This window comes from Danio rerio, chromosome 6 (assembly GCF_049306965.1).
Source record: "Danio rerio strain Tuebingen ecotype United States chromosome 6, GRCz12tu, whole genome shotgun sequence".
In the NCBI taxonomy this organism is placed as follows: Eukaryota; Metazoa; Chordata; class Actinopteri; order Cypriniformes; family Danionidae; genus Danio; species Danio rerio.
The window spans coordinates 41710879-41737800 of record NC_133181.1 but is presented as its reverse complement, the minus strand read 5'-3'; the positions used below and the strand labels follow the sequence as shown (position 1 = coordinate 41737800).

Below are 26922 nucleotides of genomic sequence, written 5' to 3'. Positions count from 1 at the left end.
ATTGCACTGACTAAGAAGGCACATTAAAACTTTGTGTTCTTGATTATATAACGAAGTAGAACTGGTCATACTGGGAACATCAAAACCACCAGGAAGATGCAAATGACCTTTCCAACCCTTTTAAAGCAAATCTGCGTTTCGCCCTTGTCTTTGTTCTAAAGGTGTACGTGTTCCTTATTCTTTTTTGTCTCTCAAAAGATTATTTTATTTACAAAAGGAGGTGGTTCATTTAGCTGTGGCGACCCCTGATGAATAAGGGACTAAGCCAAAGGATAGTGAGAGTGATCTACAAAAGACTCCTGTACAGTAAATCCACAGCAATCTTTTATTTATAAAAGAGTGTGTGAGGAAAAGTGTGTTACTGAGGAATGATAACCAGCATCTTAAAATAAAGACTTATTTTACAGTAAACTGTCGTATTATCGATGAATAAAATCAAATATTTTACAGCATTTTAAATATGAATGTTTTTAAATTGAAAAGTTACAAGCACAATATTGCACAAATTATGGCCAACATGCTTTAATCTTCATTCATCTGAATACAACAGGACTGTTATTACTTAAGAAACTATTTAAAAAGATTTATTTGACACAAGTTTGGTTAAATCTGTACCAAAGGTTAGCCAAAAGAATACTAAAATGGATGAAATGTGGAGTGTGTGTGAGTGTGCGCGCGCATGTGTGTGTGTGTGTGTGTGTGATGTTGGATTAGTTCGTAGAGAAAGCTTCATACACCACAGCAAAACCTTAATAAAAAACAAAGTAAAATATTACAACCAATCACCAAATACAACAACTTACCACAATAATTATTCAATAATCAAACTCACCTCAGTCTTCCATCCTTGAAGAAAATGTTCCCTCTCCTTTCTTTTCTCATAGCTGATAGTAAAAACACAAATAATGTAAGGCTTGGCATCTTGAAGGATTTTCATTTCCTACCGTCCCCATGGTGACCACTAGAGGTCAGTGCGTTCACTTTAGTGTTAGAGGGATTGTTTCGCTCAAAAATTCTTTCATCGTTTACTCGCTCTTGAATTGTTTAAAAACCATTTGAGTTTCTCTCTTCTGTTGAACACTAAAATAATTTGAAACTCCTGTAAGTTTGAAACCACACAAGGGTAAGTAAATGCTAACTATCCCTTTGTTCTGATCCAAACAGTAGTAAAATGTGAAAAGTTCCTTGTTTGTAGGCTATGACATGGTGACGGGAACAAAGACAATGAAAAATGAATTCAATTAATCTCCAATCACTTACACGACAAAGTGTTTCTCCGTCCTAACAGTCCGACAAAGATGTCATTCATATTCGCTTCAGAAAGACCAAACAAAGCTCTCGTCATTCTCTTGATAGCCTATGTCACTTTAATAAAGTCATATTTAAGCATGATAATGATGAGGGAACTTACGTCTAAATGGCAAATGTGCCTCACGATTTATTCCTGTGGTGAAAATGAATAAAGCAAACATTAAACGCTTTTCTGAGGAAAAAAATGTAACTATTTTTCATGTTTGCCTGAACTTTGCTTACTGTTGTAAACTTAATTGTATTAAAAGTACATTTGGTGTCATCGTGTCTGACCTGTGCTCCTCCTGCCCATCAGGCCGACGAAACTGTCGTAATCAATATCATCATATCGTTTGTCGTAGCGCTCCGGCTGGGCGTCGCTGTTGTCCTGTACATAAACACAATGCATGTGTGACTCACTAATGTCAATGACTTAATAGCACACACCACAGACTCACTGTGATGGTCATTAAGGTTACAAAAACTGCTAGATAAGTGATAAGTAACAGCTTACGGGTGTTTGGCCATAGACCATTTTAATGTGTTAACGGCATTGGCCTATGAACATTTCCTGCTTGTCTTGATATCAAACTACTTCATAACTGTAACAAGAGACAATTCAATCATTTTTTTAATGTTAAAACAGCTGCCGTAACATTATTTATCAATAAGTGAGCCTCTTTGGATCGTCAGATATGGAAATTAAAAATGTAAAAGAGGAAATACATTTTATTATTATTTTTTTTACTATTATTATGTTTGCATCCCTTAAAATAATCTATATTGTTTTAATTGCAAAAAAATATATAAAAATATATCCTAATCTCATTAAAATAGAATCTGCATGTGTGTGGTAATTTGGTTATGTGACTGAACCTCCATTTAAGCCCATATTTAACAGTCAGATATCACATTAATAGAACCATTAAGGGTTTAATAAACCATTTGGATCATTCTAGCCATGGCCATATACATTCTGTGTGTATCATTGGACTGTCTGAGTTGGCAAATTATCAAACACAGCATAAATAAGTAAACATTACATTGTTGTATTGCTTATTACATTTTGTCATCCAAACAAAGGTAGTTTTGTAACATTGTAAACAATCAAAATACAGCAGCATTTGTTATGCATTAAAGCTATATATATATATATATGTGTGTGTGTGTGTGTGTGTGTGTGTGTGTGTGTGTATATATATATATATATATATATATATATATATATATATATATATATATATATATATATATATATATATATATATATATACCACATTAATGGATCATATAAACTCTTTTTTATGTAGCCTATTAATTACAAAACCCGGGAACATATCTGTGTAGGTCTATAAGTATTTTAAAACGTTGTAAATATGGCCATTTATTGTAAACTAAACTTAAATTGCATTCTTTGAGCCAACACTGGGATAGAAACTAGCATTTATTTAAACTGTAAACATAGATAGATTTGACATTTTACATCCCTTTTATTAAAATTGTAAAAATAAAACATACAAAATAAAGAATTAAACACAACACATCTCATGCTAACCTTAAAGTATTAAAAACCTCTTCTTTCACAACTGCAAACAATGTAACTTAAACACCAAATTGTTCCAAACATTATAAGGTCATGTACAGTTTATTGTGATTTATTATTATTTTATTTCATTTATTTTTTAATTTGTATTCTTATTAAATTACTATTATTATTATTATTATTATTATTATTATTATTATTATTATACTATTTATTATAATACTATACTACTATTTACAGTGTTTACTGTGTTTTTTTAAATATATGTATATTGTTTTTAATGTAAACTTTATAAATACTTTGGTTATACATTTGTAACATCTGTCATGTCAATAAAGCAATTAATGAATTTAATTTAATTTGAGAGAGAGAGAGAGAGAGAGAGAGAGAGAGAGAGAGAGAGAGAGAGAACTATAGCCTATTCATAAATCCAGTCACACACGCGCGCGCGCGATTAAATGCTGGTCAAAACGAGGCTAATATTCATTCATTTTGATGACATTTTACACATTTTATTAAACTCACAGCAGTATAGGGAAAATAATACGTTTACTTTTACGGATATATAGTGACTTATAATCACTATAGTAAAAAGGCACGTGTCATAAAACATTTTTAGATATAAAAATTCCCTCAAGTTCAATCTTTTTAAAGTGTAACTCACAGTGAAGGAGTAGTCGAGGGCGCTCCGCGAGAGTCTCGGGCACGCGAGCAGCAGCAGCACGTGGACGAGCAGCGCGAGCAGCCAGCCGCAGGACATCCTCGCACACCTGCACCAAACACCACTTAGGTAACACTAACCAACAACTGCTTTCATACTAAATTTGCACAAAAGAAGTATCGACCATACCTTATCCAAATACTAGTATGAGCTGGTGTTAACAGGATGCTGTTCAGGTTCTTCTCTGTGTGTTCAGGCTCGCAGGTGTGCGCGCGTTCCTGTATTTGTAGCGTTCGCGCGCTCCGCTCACTCAGGCTGGCTCTCCAATAACCAAACAATGATGATGCTAACATATTCAAGTGACGCAAAGCCATTAACACTCGACTCCTGACGTATGTGTGCGGTCAATTACTTTATACTAAACTCACACCTCGTCTCAGTCTCTTGAGGTTCACATCATGTCTAATTTAGTCTTATGCTAATTGAGCTGTAATTTCTGTTCTTCAGTAAGATTCGAAGAGCAATATGCTAATATTTATATACAGTTAGGCAATGTCCAATGTACAAGTGCATATATAGTTGTAATTATTATAAATATTATACTGGAACTCCTTTAATGTGCATTTAGCTTGTTTTGGATTCACAAAGATACATAGCTTATGGCAGGGTGCGAATTAGGGGATTTGGGGGGGATTGACCCCCTAATTAATGCTTGACTCCCCTGAAGGACATTAAAACAAGATGTATGGTGGAATCAGCCATTTAAGTGAGAAATTGTTTTATATTTTAAATAATAATGTTAATGATTAAAATAACAGATAATATAAATATACATTTGACCACCCCTATAATAGTCAATATACTGTGAATCCATAATCGCGCTAATCAGTCTATGCTAGAAAAAAAATTATTAAACAGTCTGAAACCTGCAGATCCAGAGCTTAAATTCACAAATAAAAAAGCAAGTTCACAAACAATGTAGCAGGGGTGTCCAATCTTGTTCGAGATGGCTGTGTGGCACTGTGCTGCCTTTGAGTGCTCTGAGGTGTGGGAGAGGCCAATTGCATCACCCGCAGCTTGTAGTAAAGAGTACTGTTAGGAATGGTACAGCATGGACACAGTCTCTAAAAGTCTCCAGTAACACCTAAAAATATTCGCTAGTAACGTTTTCGCTGGGGGGTCTGAAAATTCACTAAGTTGGCAACACTGGCTGGCAGTGTATGGGGTATATGCAGAGCTAGTGTTTCTTCCCATACTGATAAACTTCCGGTGAACTGTTAATGTGACTTTTTTCCATTTATACAATTCTTTTTACAGCATCCATGTTGTAATGTAATTAAAATATAATCAGTTAAATAGAATTTGGCATTCACTTAGTTGCTCAAGCATAAAAACGAGACGAAAAGCTGTTTACTTGCATGTGCCCATCAGGATTGACAGGCTAGCGCAGAAGCTCTATTAAATATGGGGTAAAATAAATGTTAATATTTTAATGACATGGTGGGGAGAAATGTAATTAAATGCAGTGCTTCTTGTACAATCTGAAACCCACTTTATATCGGATATCACTCAGCCAGTGGAGATCGCTGATTTTTGAAGAAAACAGTCCTTAAACTGGCCGATTTTGTTATGGCAAACTGTTCACCGGAAGCGCTTAACCCAGGTAACTGACAAATTAAAAATCCTTCCGCATATACTCTATTGATTGAAGCACTCACACCTCGTGCATGTGCAGTATGGAAGGGACATTCCATTATTCTTGGGGGTCCCAGTTTTAAAGAAAGTATTAACTTTAAAATATTAACAGTTATAGACAAAGTTTACAACATACAATAGGAAATGTATAAAAGAGTTACATGATTAATTTAGGCTTCTTGGCGTTGGTCGGGACCCCTTAATTCCCCAGGGCCCCAAGCGGCTGCTTGCCTCGCTATTGGATTAGTTCGCCCCTGATCAGAGGATACTGTAGATCCGACACTAAATATCCTTCAAAACACTAAACACTTAAATACACTTTATTAATAAATTAGATGTAATTTAAACTAATAAACACATGACCGAAGCTTGTATTACACAAATTACAGTAACATTACCGAAAAAGTTGACCAAAAAAAAGTCAATGTATAATTTGCACTCTGGCCTACGGGTAATAGCGGTTCAGTGTTTATTATCCAGTGGGATTATGAGTCATCTATACTGGTCATTCGGTTTACTTCATCTCATTACTGAAATGTCCTTCATCTGGACAAAGCTGTCGGTAAGCTATAGAAACGGTGACATTTTGATTAACATCTGTAGGAGCCTGATTGATGAAAACTTGCTTTTAACAAAAGAAAAATGGCTTACATTTAATGTGTGCAGTCTCTATAGGTGAAATATTCCTTCAAAAAGTTTTGCACAGGTCAGAAAACCCTTTTGCAGATATGTGACCTATTAAGTTTGTTTCTGTGTGAGGACGCCTTTATTTCTCTCTCTCTCTCTGTCAGGCTTTAGATTAAATCATTAATGACATTTGCTACAAGATGCCTCGATTACAAGCGCTTTAGTAGTGAACTCGGTGTTGTGAATGAAAAAAAGGAATTAAAAAAATAAATCTGAGAAAATTAATTAACAGTAACCATGACAACACAGTGACCAGAGCTGGAGTTTTTTCTTCAGTGCAGGAGTGACAGCTAGTTTGTGACAGCATAGCAGAAGAGAATGTGCCTGCAGTCGTTTATTTTATCTAACACAGTAATCCCATCTTAACATAAACACAGAAGAAAATAATTTACAGTCCTGTACTAAATAAATCATGGACAATGTACTGTGGTAAAAAAATGATGAGAAGTGAATAAACCAGACAGTAGATTGCTGAGGAGAGAAACGGATTAGGATTAAATGCTGCAGGATGTTTGTTGTGGTTGTTTGTTTACTTTAATGTTATCAAAAGGACTATACATGACATTCTTTTTCATACTCTACATCCACAACATATTCAACAATGTGCATCGTTGTGTTTTAGCTTTTTAGAATTCAGTTTTTAAAAGTGCAGTAAATGTAATCCTCAAATATTCTACTGTAGCTCCACAAAAACATTGTATTTTGTAGATGCAACTTATTTGCGTGGGTTTGCTCTGGGTGCTCCGGTTTCTTCCACAGTTCAAAGACATGGACTATTGCTGAATTAAATAAAGTAAATTGTCAGTAAAGTATAAGTGTGTGGGGCGACGTGGTGGCACAACACAATCTCACGGCAATTCGTAACTTTTTGATTTAGTGGCTGATTCGTATGAATTTGTACAATCTAATTCGTACAATTCAGTACGATTTGCTTATCACCTAATGACGGTTGGGGTTAGGGGTGGGGTTAGGTGCCACGCCTCCTTTTTAAAATCGTGCATTTTCGTACGACTGAACTCGTATGAATTCATAAGAATTAGCCATTAAACTGACAAAACGTAAAATACTTAAACTTCCTTGTGAGATCAGGTTGGGTGGCACAGTGGGTAGAGCTGTCGCCTCACAGCAAGAAGGTCGCTGGTTCGACCCTCAGTTGGGCCAGTTGGCATTTCTGTGTTAAGTTTGCATGTTCTCCCCATGTATGCATGGGTTTCCTCCGGGTGCTCCGGTTTCCCCCACAAGTCCAAAGACATTCGCAAAAGGTGGATTGGGTTAGCTAAACTGTCTGAAGTGTATGTGTGTGAATGAGAGTGTATGAGTGTTTACCAGTGATGGGTTGCAGCTGGAAGAGTATCCGCTGCGGAAAACATATGTTGGATAAGTTGGCAGTTCATTCCGCTATGGCGACTCCAGATTAATAAAGGGACTAAGCCGTAAAGAAAATAAATGAATGTATGAGTGTGTGGATGGGTGTGTATGGGTGTTTCCAAGTACTGGGTTGCAGCTGGAAGGGCATTTGCTGCATTAAACATATGCCGAAATAGTTGTTGGTTTATTCCACTGTGGTGATCTATGAAATAAGGGCTTAACCAAAGCAAAATTAATGAAATGCATCTTATATTTGTTTTTGTTAATGACAAACCATTTGTCAGTTAAATTAAATAAACTGACAGTCAATATAGATGATTCATTTAATGTAAATACAATCTTTTCGACATTACATGAATATAACAAATGTTTTAATGTTTCAAAAATAAAGCCTGTTATGGCAGAACAGGCAATGATGGACATCTCCTACACTACTTATTTTGCTAATCAAGTATAAAAATGGAAACATAAACGATAAGGCACATGAGAAAATGTAGTCTTTTTTTAAAATAACCGTTACAGCTGTTGTGCAAAACTGGACATCGTGACAAATACTAAACCAGACACAGGTGAACATAGTCAGTGGGTAGCCATAAAAACGAAATCACACAATAAGTTTCCTCAGTACGAAAAGTGTGACAACTAGCCTTTAATGGCAGGGCAGGCAAGTAAAAGGTGATATATTTCCAGTTGTTTATGTCAATAAACAAATACAAAGATGTAATCCAACAAAAACAAACTTAGGCAAACTTAATGGAAAATGTATAAAGCGTAGACCGACATCCACACAGAAGACCCACTCAGGTTTATTCTGAATATGTACTCCTATATACATTTCTGGAGAATAAAATACATCCCAGGAGCTATGTTTTTTGTGCAGTTTTTGTTTTCACAAATCAACCAGAGGCCACTGAGTTTTTTCAGATCTCAAATTTCTCTCATGAGTGCCATTCGCACATGCTGTTAACCTCTGTCAACTGACTGACCAACCGACTGATCCCCCCACCCCCCTCCTTTCCTAAACCCAACCCATAGTGTTTTCAAAGCACAGATTGACCTGCTTCCCTAAACCCAAACGCAGTGTTTTAAAAAGCAATCCAGAAAAAGAAAAGCCCTCGCCTGATTTTTACCACGTTTTCAGATTTTGTTTTTGTCTTGCCCACTTTCTGGAACCGTCCTTTGCCAGACTCAAACCCCGTTGTCATGGTCAAGTTTGCTCTGAATCTTAAGTCTGCAAACATACATGTCGAGTCACCAAACAAACTGGTAACATCAGAAAAGCCGTCCATACGGAGGTAAGCAGTCAGCTGGTAAGCAAGAAAATGAATGGCGTCATACCGCCCCATTGCATTCGTTTTAAAGATGAAATGCAGTCATACGTAGTTCTGGCAACATAATTCACAATCTCCACAAACGTTATAGGGCTACATTTTCCAATTGTGACTGGATACAGCCTTTATGATGCAAGCTGAGACTGCATCACTCAGCGATGCAATGTCAGACACAATGCTCTCAAATGGAGCTAGTGACGTCACTGTGACGGGTAGGGTTAGGGGTGGGGTTTGGTGAGCCCATTAAAAAGCATTGGATGCAGTCCAGATTGGACTGCACCAGGTCTGCAGCCAGACCCCTCTCACATTTTCAGACATGTTTGTTCCTAACTCAAAAACATTCCCATTATTAATTATCATCAGGTTAAACTGAGACTGTCATGTGTTAGGCTTGTTTTTTAAACTTTTGTTTGTATTTCCTTAATTTACATGTTTCAGTGTCCCCATAGTTTCCTTTTATGGTTATTTATTGGTTCTTGACTATGTTCACCTGTGTCTGCTTTAGTTACTCAAAATTTTAAGTTTACATGGCATGGCTGTACATTTTCTGTCTGTCAGTGGGGATTTTCCAATGACATATTCTGTCCTTTAATCATACCCAAACACTACTCCCACATAAAATGTTCAGATTTTTTTTTTTTTTTTACATTTTTTAAAACACTAGTATAGTATATGAATCATAAGCTGTTTTCCTCACGGAGACCAAAAAAGATTCTCACACCACCAAAAACACCAGCTACTACTACATCGATATATTGACAATTTCTTCCAATATAAAAGGAATACCAGAAGCACAAAACCCCTTTTCCTAGTTTCACTTTTACAGTAGATTTTACTGAGCGCCTGGTTTTTATTTAGAGTATGAAAAAATAAAATCCAAATTCATTAACATAACAAAGCCCTGAACATTGTAGAGCTTAATTAGGTTTTGAATTATTCTTTCTTTTGATTCCAGAGCAAGAAGGAAGGCTCTTAATGATACACCAACGCTCCACAGTCCTCGTGAAGCCGGATTTGGATACAAGGGACTCGGAGCTGGAAAACATAGCTTAGAGGTAATTAAGTCTGGTTGTTTGCATTGAGAACAAATGATTCCCCTCAGTTCCCACCATTTCCATTACCATCAAAACAAGTGATTACTTTACGATAGTCCTGTCAGTGGAAGCAAGAGTCACTTGTTCCTGCGTATTTGTGTGAAAGTGTGTATGTGTTTGCTAAAGCGGACATGAAGCATTAGGACAGTTCGGAAGTACACCCACACTCACTACAGTCCAGTCAGTGCTTCTCAATGGTGAATGACACCTACCATCCCTTGCTTACGCAAATAAACTCACAAACTTTCACACACACACAAACATAGCCTCTCTCTCTCTTACTCTCTCTCTCATGTTCTTTCTTATAGCCTAATATAATTTCCTGGAATTTTTCCTGCGTTTCTGATATCATCCACTCACCAAACATGGATCTGTATATTTTTTTCTGTATTCAGATTAGATAGAATCAATCAATGCACAAAAACCTTGGCTATTGTCATCATCATTATCATCCTTTTGCTTATAGCATTACCTCTATTTAATTGAATAGCACACTTATTATTGACATATTTAGTTTGGTTGTACTCTTTCCCAGTATCATCCAGCTATTGAGAGGCTGTGCGGCTGAGGTGCTTCAACCTCAGATATCCACCTACACACACACACACCGCTTTAAGTATAGATCAAGGAGAGGAGAGCTGCTGAATACTTCCTCTGTCCATTCAGACAACCCTCATCAAGAAAAAAACCTTTCATTGTCTGTTTCACGGTCAACGGTCATTGAAAGTGTTTCCTGAGCATTCATTAGATTTTCTGCCCCCTTAGAGAATTTAACCCACGAAAACATCTGTTTCAAAAAACTTTTTTAAAGTTGTAAAGTTTCTAAAGATGATGAAGCGCTTTCCTTGAACCCCGCACAGCATGACAATAAGCGGCAGTGACAGATACCTGAATTTCGAGGCTTTCAGCGTAATTTAATTTGATACATTTGAAGAATTTAAGCATCGCTGAAGGATGATTAGTTTGAAATATTTACCCTCATGGTGGATTTAGCAAATGCATTTAATGTTTTAATTTTTTTTTATAAATAAGCAACTCTTTTTAAATGAGTGAATGTAAGACAGTGTCAATTTTCTGAATAATCTCTCACATTTTACCAGTTTTGCTGCATTTACTCCTTTTTTTATTTAAAAATAGAAATTCTAGAAACTTTATACCACTTATAAGCCACACTGATGCAAAACATAATGCGTAGATCACGCCATTATTGAGTCAACTTGAATTTAAATGTCCATTATTCAATCCATTGTAATTATTGGAATTTAATTAAATACCATTGTCTTTATAACTCACTATTGCTCAAAAACAGATCATATTCATTTTTAAAATAATTTTGTTTATATCAAACTAGAATTATATGATTTAACGTGCATAAACTTTTACTTTCAAATAAAAGTCATTTTTTTATATTTCAATTGTTGGTCATAAGAGATAATAACTACGGGTCTTTCTATAAAAGTGGCACAAAAATACTGTCCCTATATTGGAAAAAAAAATTATATATATTATTCTTTTGTAATAAAAGTAAGCAATATAAATAATATAAAACAACCAAAAATATGTGTTCCAAATGTTTTCCAAATGCACTTAAGGTAATTTTACTAATATATTTTGACACTTAATTGAAATCATTTCGAATTAATCCAAATGTAACAGAGGCCAACTAGTTAAGTGCTGTGCAGGTAAACCTCACTCTTTTGAATCCGAAAAAGTGCTCTAGTGGCAGACGGTAGAGGCCATGGTCTTTAGCCTCTTGTTGGAGTAACCGACTTCCATGCAGAGAGTCGGCAATTTGATCCTATCTTGTAGTGGGTTAGGTGGTGTAGAACCGGCGGGGTAACATTGGTGCCGTGACCCGGATGGGAGTGAGGTTTATGGGGGTGAGTGTAATAGAGGCCAGTTAGTGAAGTGCTGTGGAGGTAAACCTCACTCCTCTGAACCAGAAAAGGTGCTCTAGCGATAGACGGTAAAGGCCAACTCGATCCCTTCTCGAAGTGGGTTGGATTGTGTAGGGCTGGCGGGGTTATATTGGTGCTGTGACCCGGATGGGATTGAGGTTTCGGGGGGGGGGGGGTAAGGGTAACAAAGGCCCACTTTTGAAGTGCTGTGCAGGTAAACCTCACTCCTCAGACCCTAAAAAGGTGTACTAGTGGCAGACGGTAGAGGCCATGGATTTCAGCCTCTTGGTAGAGCAACCAACTCCCATGTGTAGAGTCGCTGATTAGATCCCATTTTGGAGTGCATTGGGTAGTGTAGGAACGGCAGGGTCACCTTGGTGCCGTGACCCAAATGGGAGTGAGGTTTAGGGGGAGTGAGTGTAACAGAGGCCAGCTAATGAAGTTCTGGGCAGGTAAACCTCACTCCTCTGAACCAGAAAAGGTGCTCTAGCAACAAACACTAGAGGCCACGGTCGTTAGCCTCCTTATTAGAGCAACCGACTGCCATGCGGAGAGTCGCCGGAGCAATATCGCAGCTCGGAGCAGGTTGAGTGGTGTAGGACCAGAGGGGTTACACAAACACTTTTTTTAAGTACCAATTCCCATTATTAACTACTGGCATCTTACCTGCATTATTAGTAAGATAGTGGCTGACTGTAGTTTAGTGCTGATATAAATGATCTAATCCTAAATCTCTAATTCTATACCCAATATTTAAACGCAACTATACCTTACTAACTATTAAATTTACAATATTTATTTTGCTGTCGCACATTGCTATTCTTTAGGTGAACAATCAATCCATACAAAATAATCCACTTGAAAAAAGTATGATTTGGTAATTTACAATTAAATTCTGATCATTTGCTTCCACATTTGGAGTGGTGCTCCTCTGTTGACATCTGATTCGTGGGACAATTTAAAAATAAAAAAAAGGGTAAAGATAAAATAATAAATATCATGTCTCTCATCCTCTTACTCAATATTTACACAAGATTTGAATATGTTTGCCTGAGATCTGCCGATCATTCTGTTAATTTAATAACCCATTGCCCATTGGATGCTCCATCCCGAGTCTTCTCCAGCTAATTTTGTGTAATCTAATCATATATCCAATTAAAAGTAAACAAGACTGCCTTCAGTCCTATATAACACATTTTACTATTCCCTGGTGTCCATTATGATAAGTGTCAATTTGGTATATAGCTGACATATTTCCTCACACATGGTGACACACAAAATCACCCAAAGCCCTTTTCAAATTAGCGATATGTTCATTTCCCCTAAAGAGTTTATTATCACTTGATATTGCACTGTGTGTTTGTGTGTCACATGTGAGTCGCCTTTGTGTTTTGTGCCATGCAGTAAGTAGCGAAGTGAAAATGAGAATCACACTTGTCCATATTTCTGCCTCTCCCTCACTCCTCCCACCAGTTTCTGCATTCCCTTCACAGTGAGAAACGATGGCATTGACGCCGGTGCCATTAGTAAAATGTAAAAAGCCCCACGTAACCAGACAACTCAGCATGCTGTGCCAGTCCATGCGTGTGCTGTGAAGACGTTAAAGCTCATATTTTTGCGGTAGTTCATTAGTTTCTTAAAGCGAGACACTGAAGACAAAAACACTCTTTTTTTCTTTCAAGCACCTCTCAATTTTGGGATTTGAGGAGTTTCGGCTTTCATAAAGACAACATCCAAATACAAGTTTAAGTGTTTCTTTTGTCACACTTTATCAATCTGTGCCTTTAGATTTGAATTACAATCTTTTCTAAAGGCTATTTCCTCATCATGTTTTTTTTTGTCCTGCACTGAGCCATAAATGTCCCCTTCAGCAGCTCTTACATCAAACTTATTTTATTCTTTTGTATTCTGAAGGTTTTCTTAATATGTTTGTATATTTTTGGCTGGTTTTATTCATTTTATTTTTTTTAAATGTGCTTGGCAACGCAGTGGCGCAGTAGGTAGTGCTGTCGCCTCACAGCAAAAATGTTGCTGGTTCTAGCCTTGGCTGGGTCAGTTGGCGTTTTTGTGTGGAGTTTGCATGTTCTCCCTGCATTTGCGTGGGTTTCCTCTGGGTGCTCCGGTTTCCCCCACAGTCCAAACAAAGACATGCGATACAGCTGAATTGGGTAGGCTAAATTGTCTGTATTGTGTGAGTGTGGATGAGTGTGTGTGGATGGAAGGGCGTCCACTGCGTAAAAATGTGCTATATAAGTTGGCGGTTCATTCCGCTGTGGCGACCCCGGATTAATAAAGGGACTTAGCTAAAAAGAAAATGAATGAATGAAAAATGTGTTAATTGTGCAGTGTGAATTTCTTTTACTCAAATGAAATTTTCTGAATTATTTGTGCAGGAAATGTAAGCAAACGACCAAGTATTTAAATAAGTGATGTATAATTTGCATGTTTATGGACCATTTAGAAAACCTTTTTTCCTTCGTCCCTGGTTTATCAGAGTTAGCCACAGCAGAATGAACCCTCAAATCAGGCCTGTAGCCAGGGGGAGTTCAGGTGATTTAAAAGACCCGCCCCCCACTGACAAAGGTCCAGAATTTCCCATACATGAGCTCATTTGTTTTACTTTTGACTGCTATGCCATCATAAATTGTGCAAATAACTAATCAGGAAAAGCATTAAGACCAAGAGGAATCGGACATAAGTGGAGCCGCCTTTCACTACTGACCTACAGTATAAAGTTTACGCGTAAGTTTTATTCTAAATCTTGGCTTTTGAATGAAAAAATCACACTGAGGAAAGTTAAATGTGATGGTCAGTTTGTTATTTGCCTAATAAATGACAATAGGCCACAGTTTTTTTATTTAAAAGTTTAACAGATTCCTGTTTTTCTAATGATAAATGATGTGATAATTTTTTTTTTTAAATGCAGTTTTTTACAATTGCTATGACACTTTTATCAGTACATTTAACAAGTTTCCTAAACTCTTAACACTGTTAGCACAACATCCGTCTTCGTGGGCTATACAATTAACACATTTCTTGTTGTTTTGACACAAAATGCATCCAGTTAACACAAATTTAAAATGCTTTAACTTCTTTTACACACAAGCACAACCAAGAACAAAACAATGTAATTTTACAGTCAAATTTACAAATGCTTTAACACAGTATGTCAGAACAGATAACACCATGTTCTAAACAGAAATTATATAGGATAAAGTCAAAGTGAACAGCTGTTCTAATTGTGAATTGAAACACAAGTTTATTCCCTGTATTTTATTCAATTGCCAATGAGAAACAGCATATTGCAGTTATATAAATAAAGAATATTTTCTTTATTAATAATTTTTATATATATATAACCGCAATATGAGTCTCTCATATATATATATATATATATATATATATATATATATATATATATATATATATATATATATATATATATATATATATATATGACAGCTGATTCCCATCTAGAAAGCACACTCATGTCTTGTTTTGGTTTTTCCAATCACATGATCATATGTTCTAATAGAGGACTGTTGAGGTTTTTGAAAGGAACAGTGAGCGCATCAAAGAACTCTGTCACCAATACGTCCATGTAAGATTATGCAATACAGTCATTACTGTACTATACACAGTGTGTTTTGCAGTAAACTACTCTTTAAACCTGGAGTTCATTAGTACATACAGTACATATACAGTACAGGATTTGCATACACTGTGTCTAATTACTTTCAGAGAGTCATGAAGTTAGAGGCCAATCAAGTACCACATGAAATTTTCAATGTTGACAAGGCTGGGGATGTCGCCGTAGGAAAAACATAATAGGCCAAAGGGCCACAGTTACCGTGCCGGGCCACAGAAGATATCAAGTATAATGTGGATGAGAACATGTGGCAAAAGACCGGGCAGTATAGAAGATTACTTTGTTATTTTATTATAATTGTGGTGCTTTTCCTGTTTGCAGTGATGTCCTTCTGCAAAAAAAGTCTGTACTGCAGAAATTCTGTGTCTGTATTTTTTTGACATAAACTGTAAATTTTATAAAGCAATTTTTTTCTTCGTTTTGTATAGAATTTTTGCCGTAAATGAAAGAAAATGCATGCATTTACTTAACCCAACGAAACAAAACTGTAACGAGACTTCAAATATAAGGGCAGAGCTGACAAATAAACTAATGCAGTTTCTGTAATGTCAGCTGATGATAGTGTTTTTATTGTCAGTGTGTTCTGATTGACTGAATGTTTATGTTGGAAGAGAACATGTGTTAGTGTTTTGAACAATAATTTCATTTTGAAACATGATTGCAGTGTTTTGTTAGACATGATGTAGTGTGTTCGTTTATTATTGTATTTTGAAAAGTAGTTTAGAGGTTTAGTTTATAATGTGTGATTTTGAGCATAAAATTAACTGTTTTGCCAATTGTGTATTTTAGGTGTGTTGCTGCGTTAAGAGTTTAGCAAACTTGTTAAATGTATTGAGAAAAGTGTCATAGCCATTGTAAAAAACTGTAAGTAAAAATATATTATTAATATATTCATATATTATTAGTATTTCTTATAAATTAGTCATTCTTTAGGAAATGTTTTTGTACATTAAAATGGTGGTTATGATGACCATCCAACAAAAAAATCCAGGAAAAAAGTGCTTAAAATGTCACTAAAATGCAATATTTGAACCTCAAATAAAAAAAAAGGAAAATTAGGCAAATATCTGCAAAAACTGTCCACTTTTTAAGAAAAAAGAACCACCGCCTTTCACCAGGCTGGCTACAGGCCGGCAATAGATATATGCGGAAGTATGCTAAAGGACTTTTAATTTATTAGTAACCTGCATGGGTCAAGCTTGTCCCGTAAACTCTGTGCTATTACAAAATCGGCGCGTTTAAGGTCTGTTTTCTTTAAAATCAGCGATCTCCACAGGCTGAGTGATATCCGATATAAAGTGGGTCTCAGATTGTACAAGAAGCTCTACATTAAATTACATTTCCCCGCCATGTCTGTAGAAAATAAACATTTATTTTACCCCAGTATATTCGATCTATCTTCTGCAGTAGCCTGCTAATCCTGACTGTCACGTGCGTGTAAACGTCTTTTCATCTCATTTTATGCTTGAGCAACTAAATGAACACTGAAGTCTATTTAACTGATTATGATTTATATTACAACATGGATACTGTAAAAGGAACCGTATAAAATGGAAAATAGTCACATTCATCGTTCACCGGAAGTATATCAGTATGGAAAGAAACATTAGTTCTGCATATACCCTATTACTCTGGAATATGTTTAATGCAGCAGATGCCCTATCAGCACAACCCTGTGCTGGAAAACACCCATATTCTCATTCACACACATTTATGCTGAATGCAAGCAGAATCTGCCTTTGACTTGATTTGCTCACCAAAATCTCTGGATTGTTGGGTGACAATGTGTAAACAAAATCTAATAAATTTACACTATTTTATTTAGAAATGTATTTTCTCCTAACTTTTAACAATAAAAACAAACAAACAAACCAAAAAGGGTTACATTAAATTTGAATTTAGCAATCTCGAAACCATCCCCATCACTCCTTCTCTTCTCAGATGGGATGGCGGGCCAAATCAATGTTTACTATGGACTAGCTTTGGCCCCCGGGCCCTAGTTTAGGCATATCTACTCTATATGATAAATACAAAACAACAACAACAACAACAAGTTATATTTAACGAGTGAGCACTGAGCAATATTTGGCTCATTTCCAACTCTCCAAGTTGTTAGTTGTCTTGTGCTAACATCAGTCTGCCAACGTGACCTATAGAATGTTCATCTGGCTTAGCATTTTTCTAAACATGCTGTGACATTTGCATAAGGCAGATTTGAAATCTGGAGAATATTGCAATGATTGTTTTGCTGAGTCTTTGACAACATTGCAAACAAAAAGTCATCAAATTAAGTTAAACTTTAAGATTTCTTTCATGTTTAACTACAGTCTTTACTTTTTACTTATATTTCTATCACTATCAAGTCCACATTACTATTGAACACATTAATGTGAAATATGAAATATTAAAGAGTGAAATGTTGCAGCGCCCTCTGATGGCAAGTTTAGCACACTGAACAGCCAAGGAAAACATTACGAGACCACTTGAAATTTCTCAGTATCTCTGGACTTTACCGGAATTATATATATATAATATAAATATATATATATATATATATATATATATATATATATATATATATATATATATATATATATATATATATATATATATATATATATATATTTATTTTTATTTTTACTTTTCAAACCATTTTAAATAAGTGTTCAAAATGATCGTAGATTTAATCTGAAAATCTTAATTTCTTTACTATTGAATAAGAGTGATTCTGATTTTAAACACTGTGCTTTTCTTCTCATTTTCTTTTTGTGCGAGTGTTTTTGTTGTTTGTTTTAGTTTTGTTTTGTATGTTAGCATATAGATATGTTTTACATAACAAAGAAAATATATCTTAGTTTTATGGCTTCAGCATTAGATAATAGCCTGCTTCAGGGTGTGTTCACACTTGACATGTTTGATTAAAATTATCTCTGGTGTGATTGTTCTGTTGTTACAACACATTTAATTAGTGTGAATGCTGACATCCGAGCCCTGGTGTGTGCTCTTAAAGGTTTAAAAGATATATTAATTATTATTTTTTTGCCTATTTTCGTAATGAAGAGAACATTTGAAATATCCAAGTATTTCTTTATGTAATAGAAACGTTCTTTCTTCATTGAACCATCAATACCAATAAAGAACAGTTGTTTCGAATCAAACATATCATAAAAGTCTGACATTGTCTGTGTTTAAGTATCATTATCAGGTCCCTGATGGATCTATCAACACAGAAAGCATAAAAAAGGAGAATCAGTAACTTTATTTATTAAGACTTTTTATGCAACCATGAGGAAAAGCTCTATCTTATCATTTCATTATCATCTGCAATTTGATCGAGTCCTTCTCAATATTTCATAGAAGCAAGACTCTTAACTGTGTCCCATCCATAAGGGCTGCATTTCAACTGGCCATTTTTCCCCCTAGTAGCGGGTTTTGAGCACTTCAGCTTGGAAAAAAAACACTTCAATATGGCAGACATGATTGATTTAATTCTGAAGTGCTATCCAAAACACATATGCCCCTTTTGGACCAATATTGTCTTTTTGTCTTATTTTCATACACACTCAACGGCCACTTTATTAGGTACACCAGTCCAACTGCTTGTTAATGCAAATTTCTAATCAGCTAATGGCAGCAACTCAGTGCATTTATTCATGTAGTCATGGTCAAGATGATCTGCTGCAGTTCCACCGAGCATCAGAATGAGAAAGAAAGGTGATTAAAGTTACTTTGAATGTGGCATGGTTCTTCACTTCTCTGATATCTACTGGGATTTTCCCGCACAACCATCTTTAGGGTTTACAAAGATATGTCAGAAAAAGGGAAAATATCTAGTGAGCGGCAGTTCTGTGGCCACAAATGCCTTGTTGATGCCAGAGGTCAATGGTTCAGGCTGGTGGTGTTGTAATGGTATCAGGGATATTTACTTGGCACACTTTGGGCCCATTAGTACCAATTGAGCATCATGTCAATGCAACAGCCTACCTAAGAATTGTTGCTGACCATGTCCATTCCTTTATGACTGCAGTGTACCCATTTTCTGATGGCTACTTTCAGTAGGATAACGTGCCATGTCATAAGGCACAAATCATCCCAGACTGCTTTATTGAATATGACAATGAGTTCACTGTGCTCAAATGGCCTCCACAGTCACCAGAACTCAATCCAATAGAGCAGCTTTGGGAAGTGGTGGAACAGGGCATTCGGATCATGGATGTGCAGCCGACAAATCTGCAGCAACTGTGTGATGCTGTCATGTCAATATGGAACTAAATCAGAATATTTTCAGTATCTTCTTGAATCAATGCCACTAAGGATTTAAGGCAGTTCTGAAGGCAAAAGGGGGTCCAACCCAGTACTAATAAGGTGTACCTAATAAAGTGGCCGGTGAGTGTATATATTATTGATAGCTTATATTGGGAGAAATAAGAAGCACAGATGTGTGGTATACAATGGGGAAACATGATACTTTCTGTAGTCCTAGCTGAAATGTGAACATGCGAATATATATATTATCTAACTAACTGATAATATATGGCTTAAAATAAAAACAACAAGCAAACTTTGAATATTCCCTGCTAAAGAGTGTTGAATTTTCTTTTAATATGTTCTATTGTTACTACAATCCAGAAAGGCAGCAGTGTAGGACGGTTTGCTTGAGCTTTTAACATAAAATTGTAATGCATTCCTTTTAACAGCGACCTTCCCCAACACTGGGGATTAGTAACATGTTGCCCTGAAGATCACACACCCCTGACTACATTTGGGCCCTAATAAATAATGAAACAGTGAAATAATTTAAAAACAATGATTTTTCATTTAAACAGAAGGAAAGAGATAGATGTGTGTTTAATTGACAGATTTTTGGCTTTGGTATCTCTGAAAAGATGTTGGTATGTGCTCTGACCATTAAGATTAAGTCTAAAGTGTCTGAACGTGGTGTAATTTTGTGCGAGGGTAATGACCTTTAAGCAAAAAAAGAAGTCTTCAGTCTTTTGCTAAAAACATTCGCACGGGTGCATAATTCTCTCTCTCACACACAAACACAGTCTTCCCACACAGGCATTAAAAGAGTGTGCTGCAGTTTATCTGGGTCAAACATAAAGCCCCCGCAGCCCTCCGTGGTCTTCAAGAGAGAAAGCAGAGAGAGAATGAGAGGAAGAGAGGGGACATGAGGGTAAATAAATAAAACACCCAAAGAACACACTGATCCTCTCCACGTGATGCACATTGAGTACTGGGCAATCCAAAGAGAGAGAGAGAGAGATGGGGCAAAACCACACAGAGACAGATGTGGATGTTTTTGAGAAGGCTGGATTCTAACACAGAGGACTGTCCTGATTTCTAGAAGGTAAGACACTTATTCAATCATCTATCAATCATTTCAAAGCTGTATCATTTGTTCGTTTAAATCAAAGTCTGACAGACTGCAAATTTGAGACATTTATTTAAAAGTTTACAAAAAAATCTTATATTGGAAACTACAAAAAAAGGTCATTTTTTTAAAGTTGTAAATAAAGATTATTGCAGAGTGCTTTATGGGTGAAATTATTTCTTCTTATAAATTCCAAGTATAATTAAATGTTTCTTTTTGATTCTTTGAATCTCTGAATTTACTAGCAATGTTTGTGTAAAAAGTCATATAAAACTATTCTCTTAGTAAATTAGAACTTTGTTATAAATTTTCTAAACCTGTCAAAATGCCTGTAAAATATGTATTTACACTCTTTACAGTCACACAAAAGTCGCATGTTGAAATGCTGAAACAAAAACAATATCGTGTTTCTTATTTAATGAACATTATTTTGTATATTACATTTTGATTCTTTATATAATCTATATATCTTTATATGATTCCTTATATATTAAAACAAACTGGCCTTTATTGTGTGTGGATTTAAAAAAATAAATCCATAAGCGTCTCTTCCTTCTATTTGACAGGGCAAAATTATAAAGCATATAATAAAAGCAAACACTCCACCACAGACAGCAACAAGCTGAGGACACTCTAAAGTTTGACAAATATTACAGCTGTTGGGCAACATAATGTTCTTCTGAGTTTTTTAGTCGAGAATGTAGTTGTTTAGATTGCAACTATGCAGTTTATTTATGAGCATAAGGCCATTTTTAAATATTTATAGTTTCTGAAAGACAGAGCATTAGCCTCCCTGCTGAAAAAAACTGCTTAAACCAGCCTAGGCTGATTGGCTGATTTTAGCAGGTTGACCAGCCTGGTTTAGAGGGGTTTTGGTCTTAGCTGGTCAGGTTGGAAAATTAGGCTGGTTTAAGCAGTTTTTTTTCAGTAGGGTTTTTCAAAGACATCTTTGAGCAAATACGGTTCATGATGTTCATCCACAAGATGGCAAGAGACCACATAATAAGCCCTAAAAGAAAAACAGTGTAATGGGATATATGCATACAGATTTTTAAATATCAGCCAGGCAGCCCAAGGGAATTATATATATATATAAATAAGCCCAAGTCTTTCCACTACAAAATTGTCACATTTAAGATCTGATTTCTTTTAAAAATTTGCGATCTTCACTGGCTGTTAGATATACGATACAAAGTGTGTCTCCGTTTGGACAAGAAGCATTGCATTAAGTTCCATTTTACCCCAGCATTTTCAATGGAATTTCTGTGCTAGCCTAGCCTAGCTGTCTTTCATCTCTTTTACTGTTGAACAACTGAACGCTTAAGTCTAATTAACTGAATGTATTGTAATTACATTACAACATCGATGCTGTAAAAACAGCCTTGCGAAATTGAAAATAGTCACATTAAGCTTTCACCGGTTTATCGTTGGATTTAAAACCCTAGCTGTGAATAGAGCCCATTTCAAACTACAGCTGATCAAATCATTATTAAACTGGTAAATGACTTTTTAAGTCGATCTCTCTCTGTTTTGTATGTTGTTGTGCTGTATTTATATCATAGTAATATTGTGATCTCCCGATTGCAACAGAGAAATACTTTGAAATATATGTTGATTAATGGAATTTCATGCCGTTCAGCCTTATAATCTTAAAACGTGAGCAAATTCACCAGTTTTGTCATCACTTTAGATATTACACTAGAGAATCATTCAAACACTCGCTCCAAAGTGACATTAGTGAAGTAGTAGCAACGGTTTCTGCTGTTCTGACATCAGCTGCAGATGTGAAGGAATGGTGGAAGAAAGTAGTTCCTCTTACTCAAGGGTTTTGAGACTCTCTGTGTTTGATTTTCTTTTTATACACACTATTATTCTGTCGAACTGTTGTACAAACACAATATCACACTTGTAGCAGTGAGATGTGGCTGTATATCGTCACTGGTGGTGGGACACTAAGGCAACACATGCCTCCCACCAGTACCATTATACAGCCACATCACACTGCTACTCGGGTTATATTGCTCATTTATATAATTATTTAATTCATTCATTTTTTTGTCACCTTAGTCCGTAATCTGGGGTCGCCACAGCGGAATGAACCGCCAACTTATCCAGCACATTTTTACGCTTGGGATGCCCTTCCAGCCACAACCCATCTCTGGGGAACATACTTATTTATTTATTTATTTTAATATTGTTTATCAGTTTATCAGTCATACCTTACATTAAGGTTTCATTAGTTAACGAATACATTAATACAAAAATGTACAACATTTATTAACCATAGTTAAACATTTACTGATGCACTATTAAAATTTAATTTCATGATTATTAACATTAGTTAACACACTGTTAACATGCAACAAACAATGAACAAATTAATAAAGATTAATAAATATTGTAATCAGTGTATTTTTAATTGCTGATGCAAGTAAAAAAACATAAATAGTAATTGAATAAATATTAAATAATATTAACTAATACAACTTAACAAATGTTACCTATTTATCATATTTATGATGCATCTTTGAAAAATATACTTATAGAGAGAGGAGTCTTACTGTAAAACTAGCTCATTCCTTTCTTTCTTTATTTCCGTCCTTCTGTTCAGAAGAATCATTTTGTCCAGTTGCACCATGAAAAAAATAAAAGCACATGAAAGCACACACATGTTATGTTCTCTCCCCCATGGTGTAGCTACAGCTGCAGATATTTGTGTAGATATAACATAAACAGATTCCTGAACACCACACACACATTTAACGTTTACCTTCCCTTCTATTTTTTTTTTATTTCTACCCAGAGCCAGTGAGTGCTGCACGTCTCCACAGTTCAACATGGCTAAGTGGGACTCAAAACTCAAACTGTTACTTCTCATCCATCTCTTACTATCTGACTTGGCATTTGGCAAAGCTCCATTCCCTCAAAGCAACCCGAATCCTTCAATCGCCACAAAAACCTCTCAATCTGCGCAAGTAGAATCCCAAGAGGTCGAAGATGCTCTCTCGGCCGCCCACGAGTTGGTCTCCAACCTCTCAACGTCTCTGCAAGGTCATCTGGATCTTCAAAGCAATGCAAGCTGCGCCGAGCTAGCTAATGGAGGCTGGAGAGGAAGCGCATTCTCTCAGGAGCTTTTAGGCTTGACAATGGTACCAGTGTTGGTGTCAGCAGGATGTTTGTTTGAAGCCCAGGATTTGGTAATGCAGCTTTACGCAGATCTGGGCCAAAATGATACACACGATTTTTTGGATGACATAGTGATGCTTATCAAAAGAGGTGAAAAGAGAGAATCTGCACATGCCAACGGCTTCCAAACCATACGCAAATCACAGCACCACCTACAGGCTGTTTTATTCAACATCAATCAGCTTGCTGGGGTGGATGAGAGAGCTGCTGTTTATAACGGTAAAGTGTGGCAGTGCAAGAGGTGGTTGATGGTAAAAGCCTCCAACTTACAGGGTCAAGCCACAGAACAGATTAAGCCACTGAGTCTTGAGGAAGCAAAACAGGCTTGTAGAAGAATGGGAATCCAATGTGCAGGATTGAGGCGTGATTCAGACTCTTATCGCATTATCTTAAGACCTGGAAGTCGCATTGTGCCTTCATCTAACTCCGATAGCTGGATTCAGGATTGCAAGTTTGGGTCTGCACGTTGGCGCCGAAATGGGGTTCCTCGACATCGCTGCGTAAATGAAAATGAAAAGCGAGTGTATAAGGTCGTGGAGTGGATTCCTGCAGTCTCTACGCTTTATAATCTGGGAACGGCTGTTTACTATGCTTCAGTCAACTGTTATGGGACTGCAAAAGAGAGAGCAATCTTTACCACTGTGGATCTGAGCACGGACGCCCTCATGGCCATGACTGGGGGAACCGCAGGGGTTGCTGGTTATGCGCTGGGGGCTGGTTTAAAAACAGGTGTGAAGGCCGGGATTAAATATATGCTAAACAACATGAAGGAGGAAGAGGACCTGCTAATGAACCAGAACAGTTGGGTGAATGGAGGTCTCACTGACTAATAGAGTGCATAACTGTCTGTTTCCGAATATATTTCTCTGATTTATTTTTCGCACAGTGATTTAAAAAAAGAGTCTTCATAAAAGCATTAAGATACATAAACAAGCCAACTAGCAATGACGAGAATCACAACATTACTCTGAAGCAGAGACATACACTCACCGGCCACTTCATTAGGTAAACCTTACTAGTACCAGGATTGATGAGTACACTGTGGTCATAAAGGAATGTACATGGTCAGCAACAATGCTCAGGTAGTTTGTGGCATTGACATGATGCTCAGTTGGCACTAATAGGCCCAGTGTGTGCCAAGAAAATATCCCCCACACTGGCACCAACAACAATGCCACGTTCAAAGTCACTTAAAGCACCTTTCTGATGCTCGGTTTGAACTGCAGCAGATCGTCTTGACCATGTCTACATGCCTAAATGCAGTGAGTTGCTGCCATGTGATTGGCTGATCAGAAGTTTGCGTAAACAAGCAGTTGGATAGGTGTACCTAATAAAGTGGCCAGTGAGTGTATATGAAAATAGAACAAAAAGACAATACTTGATGCAATCCAAAAGGGGCATATCATCAATTGAACAGCACTTTGGAGTGAGAGCAATTATGTCTGCCATATTGAAATTTCTTTCCAAATCGAAGTGCTACTTGGGGAAAAATGGCCAATTGGAATGCAGGATTTAGTAAGGTATAACTGATGGCCACTTCAGGCCTCCATGTTCTTTTCCTTAGAGATGTTGTCGGATGTCAAATAGTGTTTCCTATCTGGAAGGGCTCATCCCTATGACCTAATCCTTTTGAAACTGTAAATCCACAGGGTAAACCCTTCGAAGGAATTAGGGCATAGGCATGAGCACTTCTGGATAGGACACAGTGAATGTGTACTTTATTGTCTCGGTTCTATAGTGCTATATGCCACTTTCTATCTTGTTAATGTTCCCAGATATCCTTCAAATCTAAAAGGTGTTTAACCATTGCATGCATCCGAAGTCTGTACACTATTTGCAGATTCAGTTTGTAGCTGAAGAATTGTATATTGTTAAAAAGTCATTTATTTTATCCTACTAAAAATAAACTGTGTCTGATCTGCAGCTTAATATTTTATGTATGTTTTTGTCATGGTATTAGCACATTTTTAAATAAAATAATAAAATTAAACAGTCTTTGTAATGTTTTATTGTTGTGTTTATAGCGGTTATGTGGGTATAGACCATTTTGAAGGATGTAAACAATAACAGTGGTCCTAACCATATGGTCCTCCTCCTAACACATTTCCTGTTTTACATTTTTAATTTCCAAAGCTTCATATTAATAAAAAATGCTATGTCAGCTGTTTAACGTCAAGTTATGACTGAGTTGCTTCTTGTTACAGTTAGGAAATAGTTTGATAACAAACAGGAAATGTGAATGGGCCAATGACATCACCAAATCGAAATGGTTCAATTCAATTCAATTCAGCTTTATTTGTATAGCGCTTTTACAATGTAGATTGTGTCAAAGCAGCTTCACATAAATGGTCATAGTAACTGGAACAGTGTGGTTCAGGTTTTAGTGTTTAAGTTCAGTTCAGTTCAGTTCAGTTCAGTGTGATTTAATCATTACTGAGAGTTCAAACACTGAAGAGCAAATTCATCGATGCGTAGCTCTACCAATCCTGAACCATGCGAGGCAGTGGCAACAGCAGAGAGGGGAAAAAAACTTCACCTGATGGGAGTGAAGAAAAAAAACCTTGAGGGAACCAGACTCAGTTGGGCACGACCATTTTAATTTCTCCGCTGGCCAAAAGTCTTGTGCAGAAATGGTCTAGTAACTGATGCTTATTGAGGTAGAGTGCCACAAAATTACGTTAACATGATATTGATGCGTGTATCCACAGCTGTATCTCTTCTAGACTCTTCTAGACCAAATAAGCAGGAGACACTCGTAGCTTCCGGGAGAGGTGGGATGTGATGATAAGTTTGTATGGCCTTTTAAATTTTTTTATTTTTATTTTATTTTTTTATTATTATTTTTTTGTTGCAAAAAAACAGTTGACAAGTTTGTAACAACATTTGTTTACAATGCAGAATATGAATTACATTGTCAATGAAAAGAGATATGAGAGAGAAAGACAGAAAAAAAAAGAATAAAGAACATGATATAAACTTGAGGGTAAGACATTTAAGAATCAAGAACAGTACATAAATTGAAGTCATTACAAAATGAAATAGTTCTGTTTGCTTTCTTATTTTTATATAATGAAATTAATTGTATATAATGACTAAATTCTTGCAAAAACACAGGAAAATATGGTTTAGTATTAGTAAATTTGCAT

The 26922-nt window shown here is 36.2% G+C and overlaps 2 protein-coding genes across 2 annotated transcripts; one reads left to right on the top strand and one right to left on the bottom strand.

Moving 5' to 3' along the window:
* Nucleotides 1-508: 508 nt before the first annotated feature.
* Nucleotides 509-3730, bottom strand: tac3b (tachykinin precursor 3b). Its single transcript, NM_001256390.2, has 7 exons — nucleotides 3684-3730; nucleotides 3498-3603; nucleotides 1585-1678; nucleotides 1412-1444; nucleotides 1261-1314; nucleotides 833-884; nucleotides 509-748 (listed from the first exon to the last, which is right to left on the bottom strand). Exons 2-7 carry the CDS (start codon nucleotides 3591-3593, stop codon nucleotides 730-732), a joined length of 348 nt encoding a protein of 115 aa, NP_001243319.1. The 5' UTR covers nucleotides 3594-3603; nucleotides 3684-3730; the 3' UTR covers nucleotides 509-729.
* A 16784-nt stretch (nucleotides 3731-20514) lies between these two features.
* apof (apolipoprotein F) lies at nucleotides 20515-25766 on the top strand. Its single transcript, XM_021477208.3, has 2 exons — nucleotides 20515-20566; nucleotides 23394-25766. Exon 2 carries the CDS (start codon nucleotides 23428-23430, stop codon nucleotides 24604-24606), a length of 1179 nt encoding a protein of 392 aa, XP_021332883.1. The 5' UTR covers nucleotides 20515-20566; nucleotides 23394-23427; the 3' UTR covers nucleotides 24607-25766.
* Nucleotides 25767-26922: the final 1156 nt, after the last annotated feature.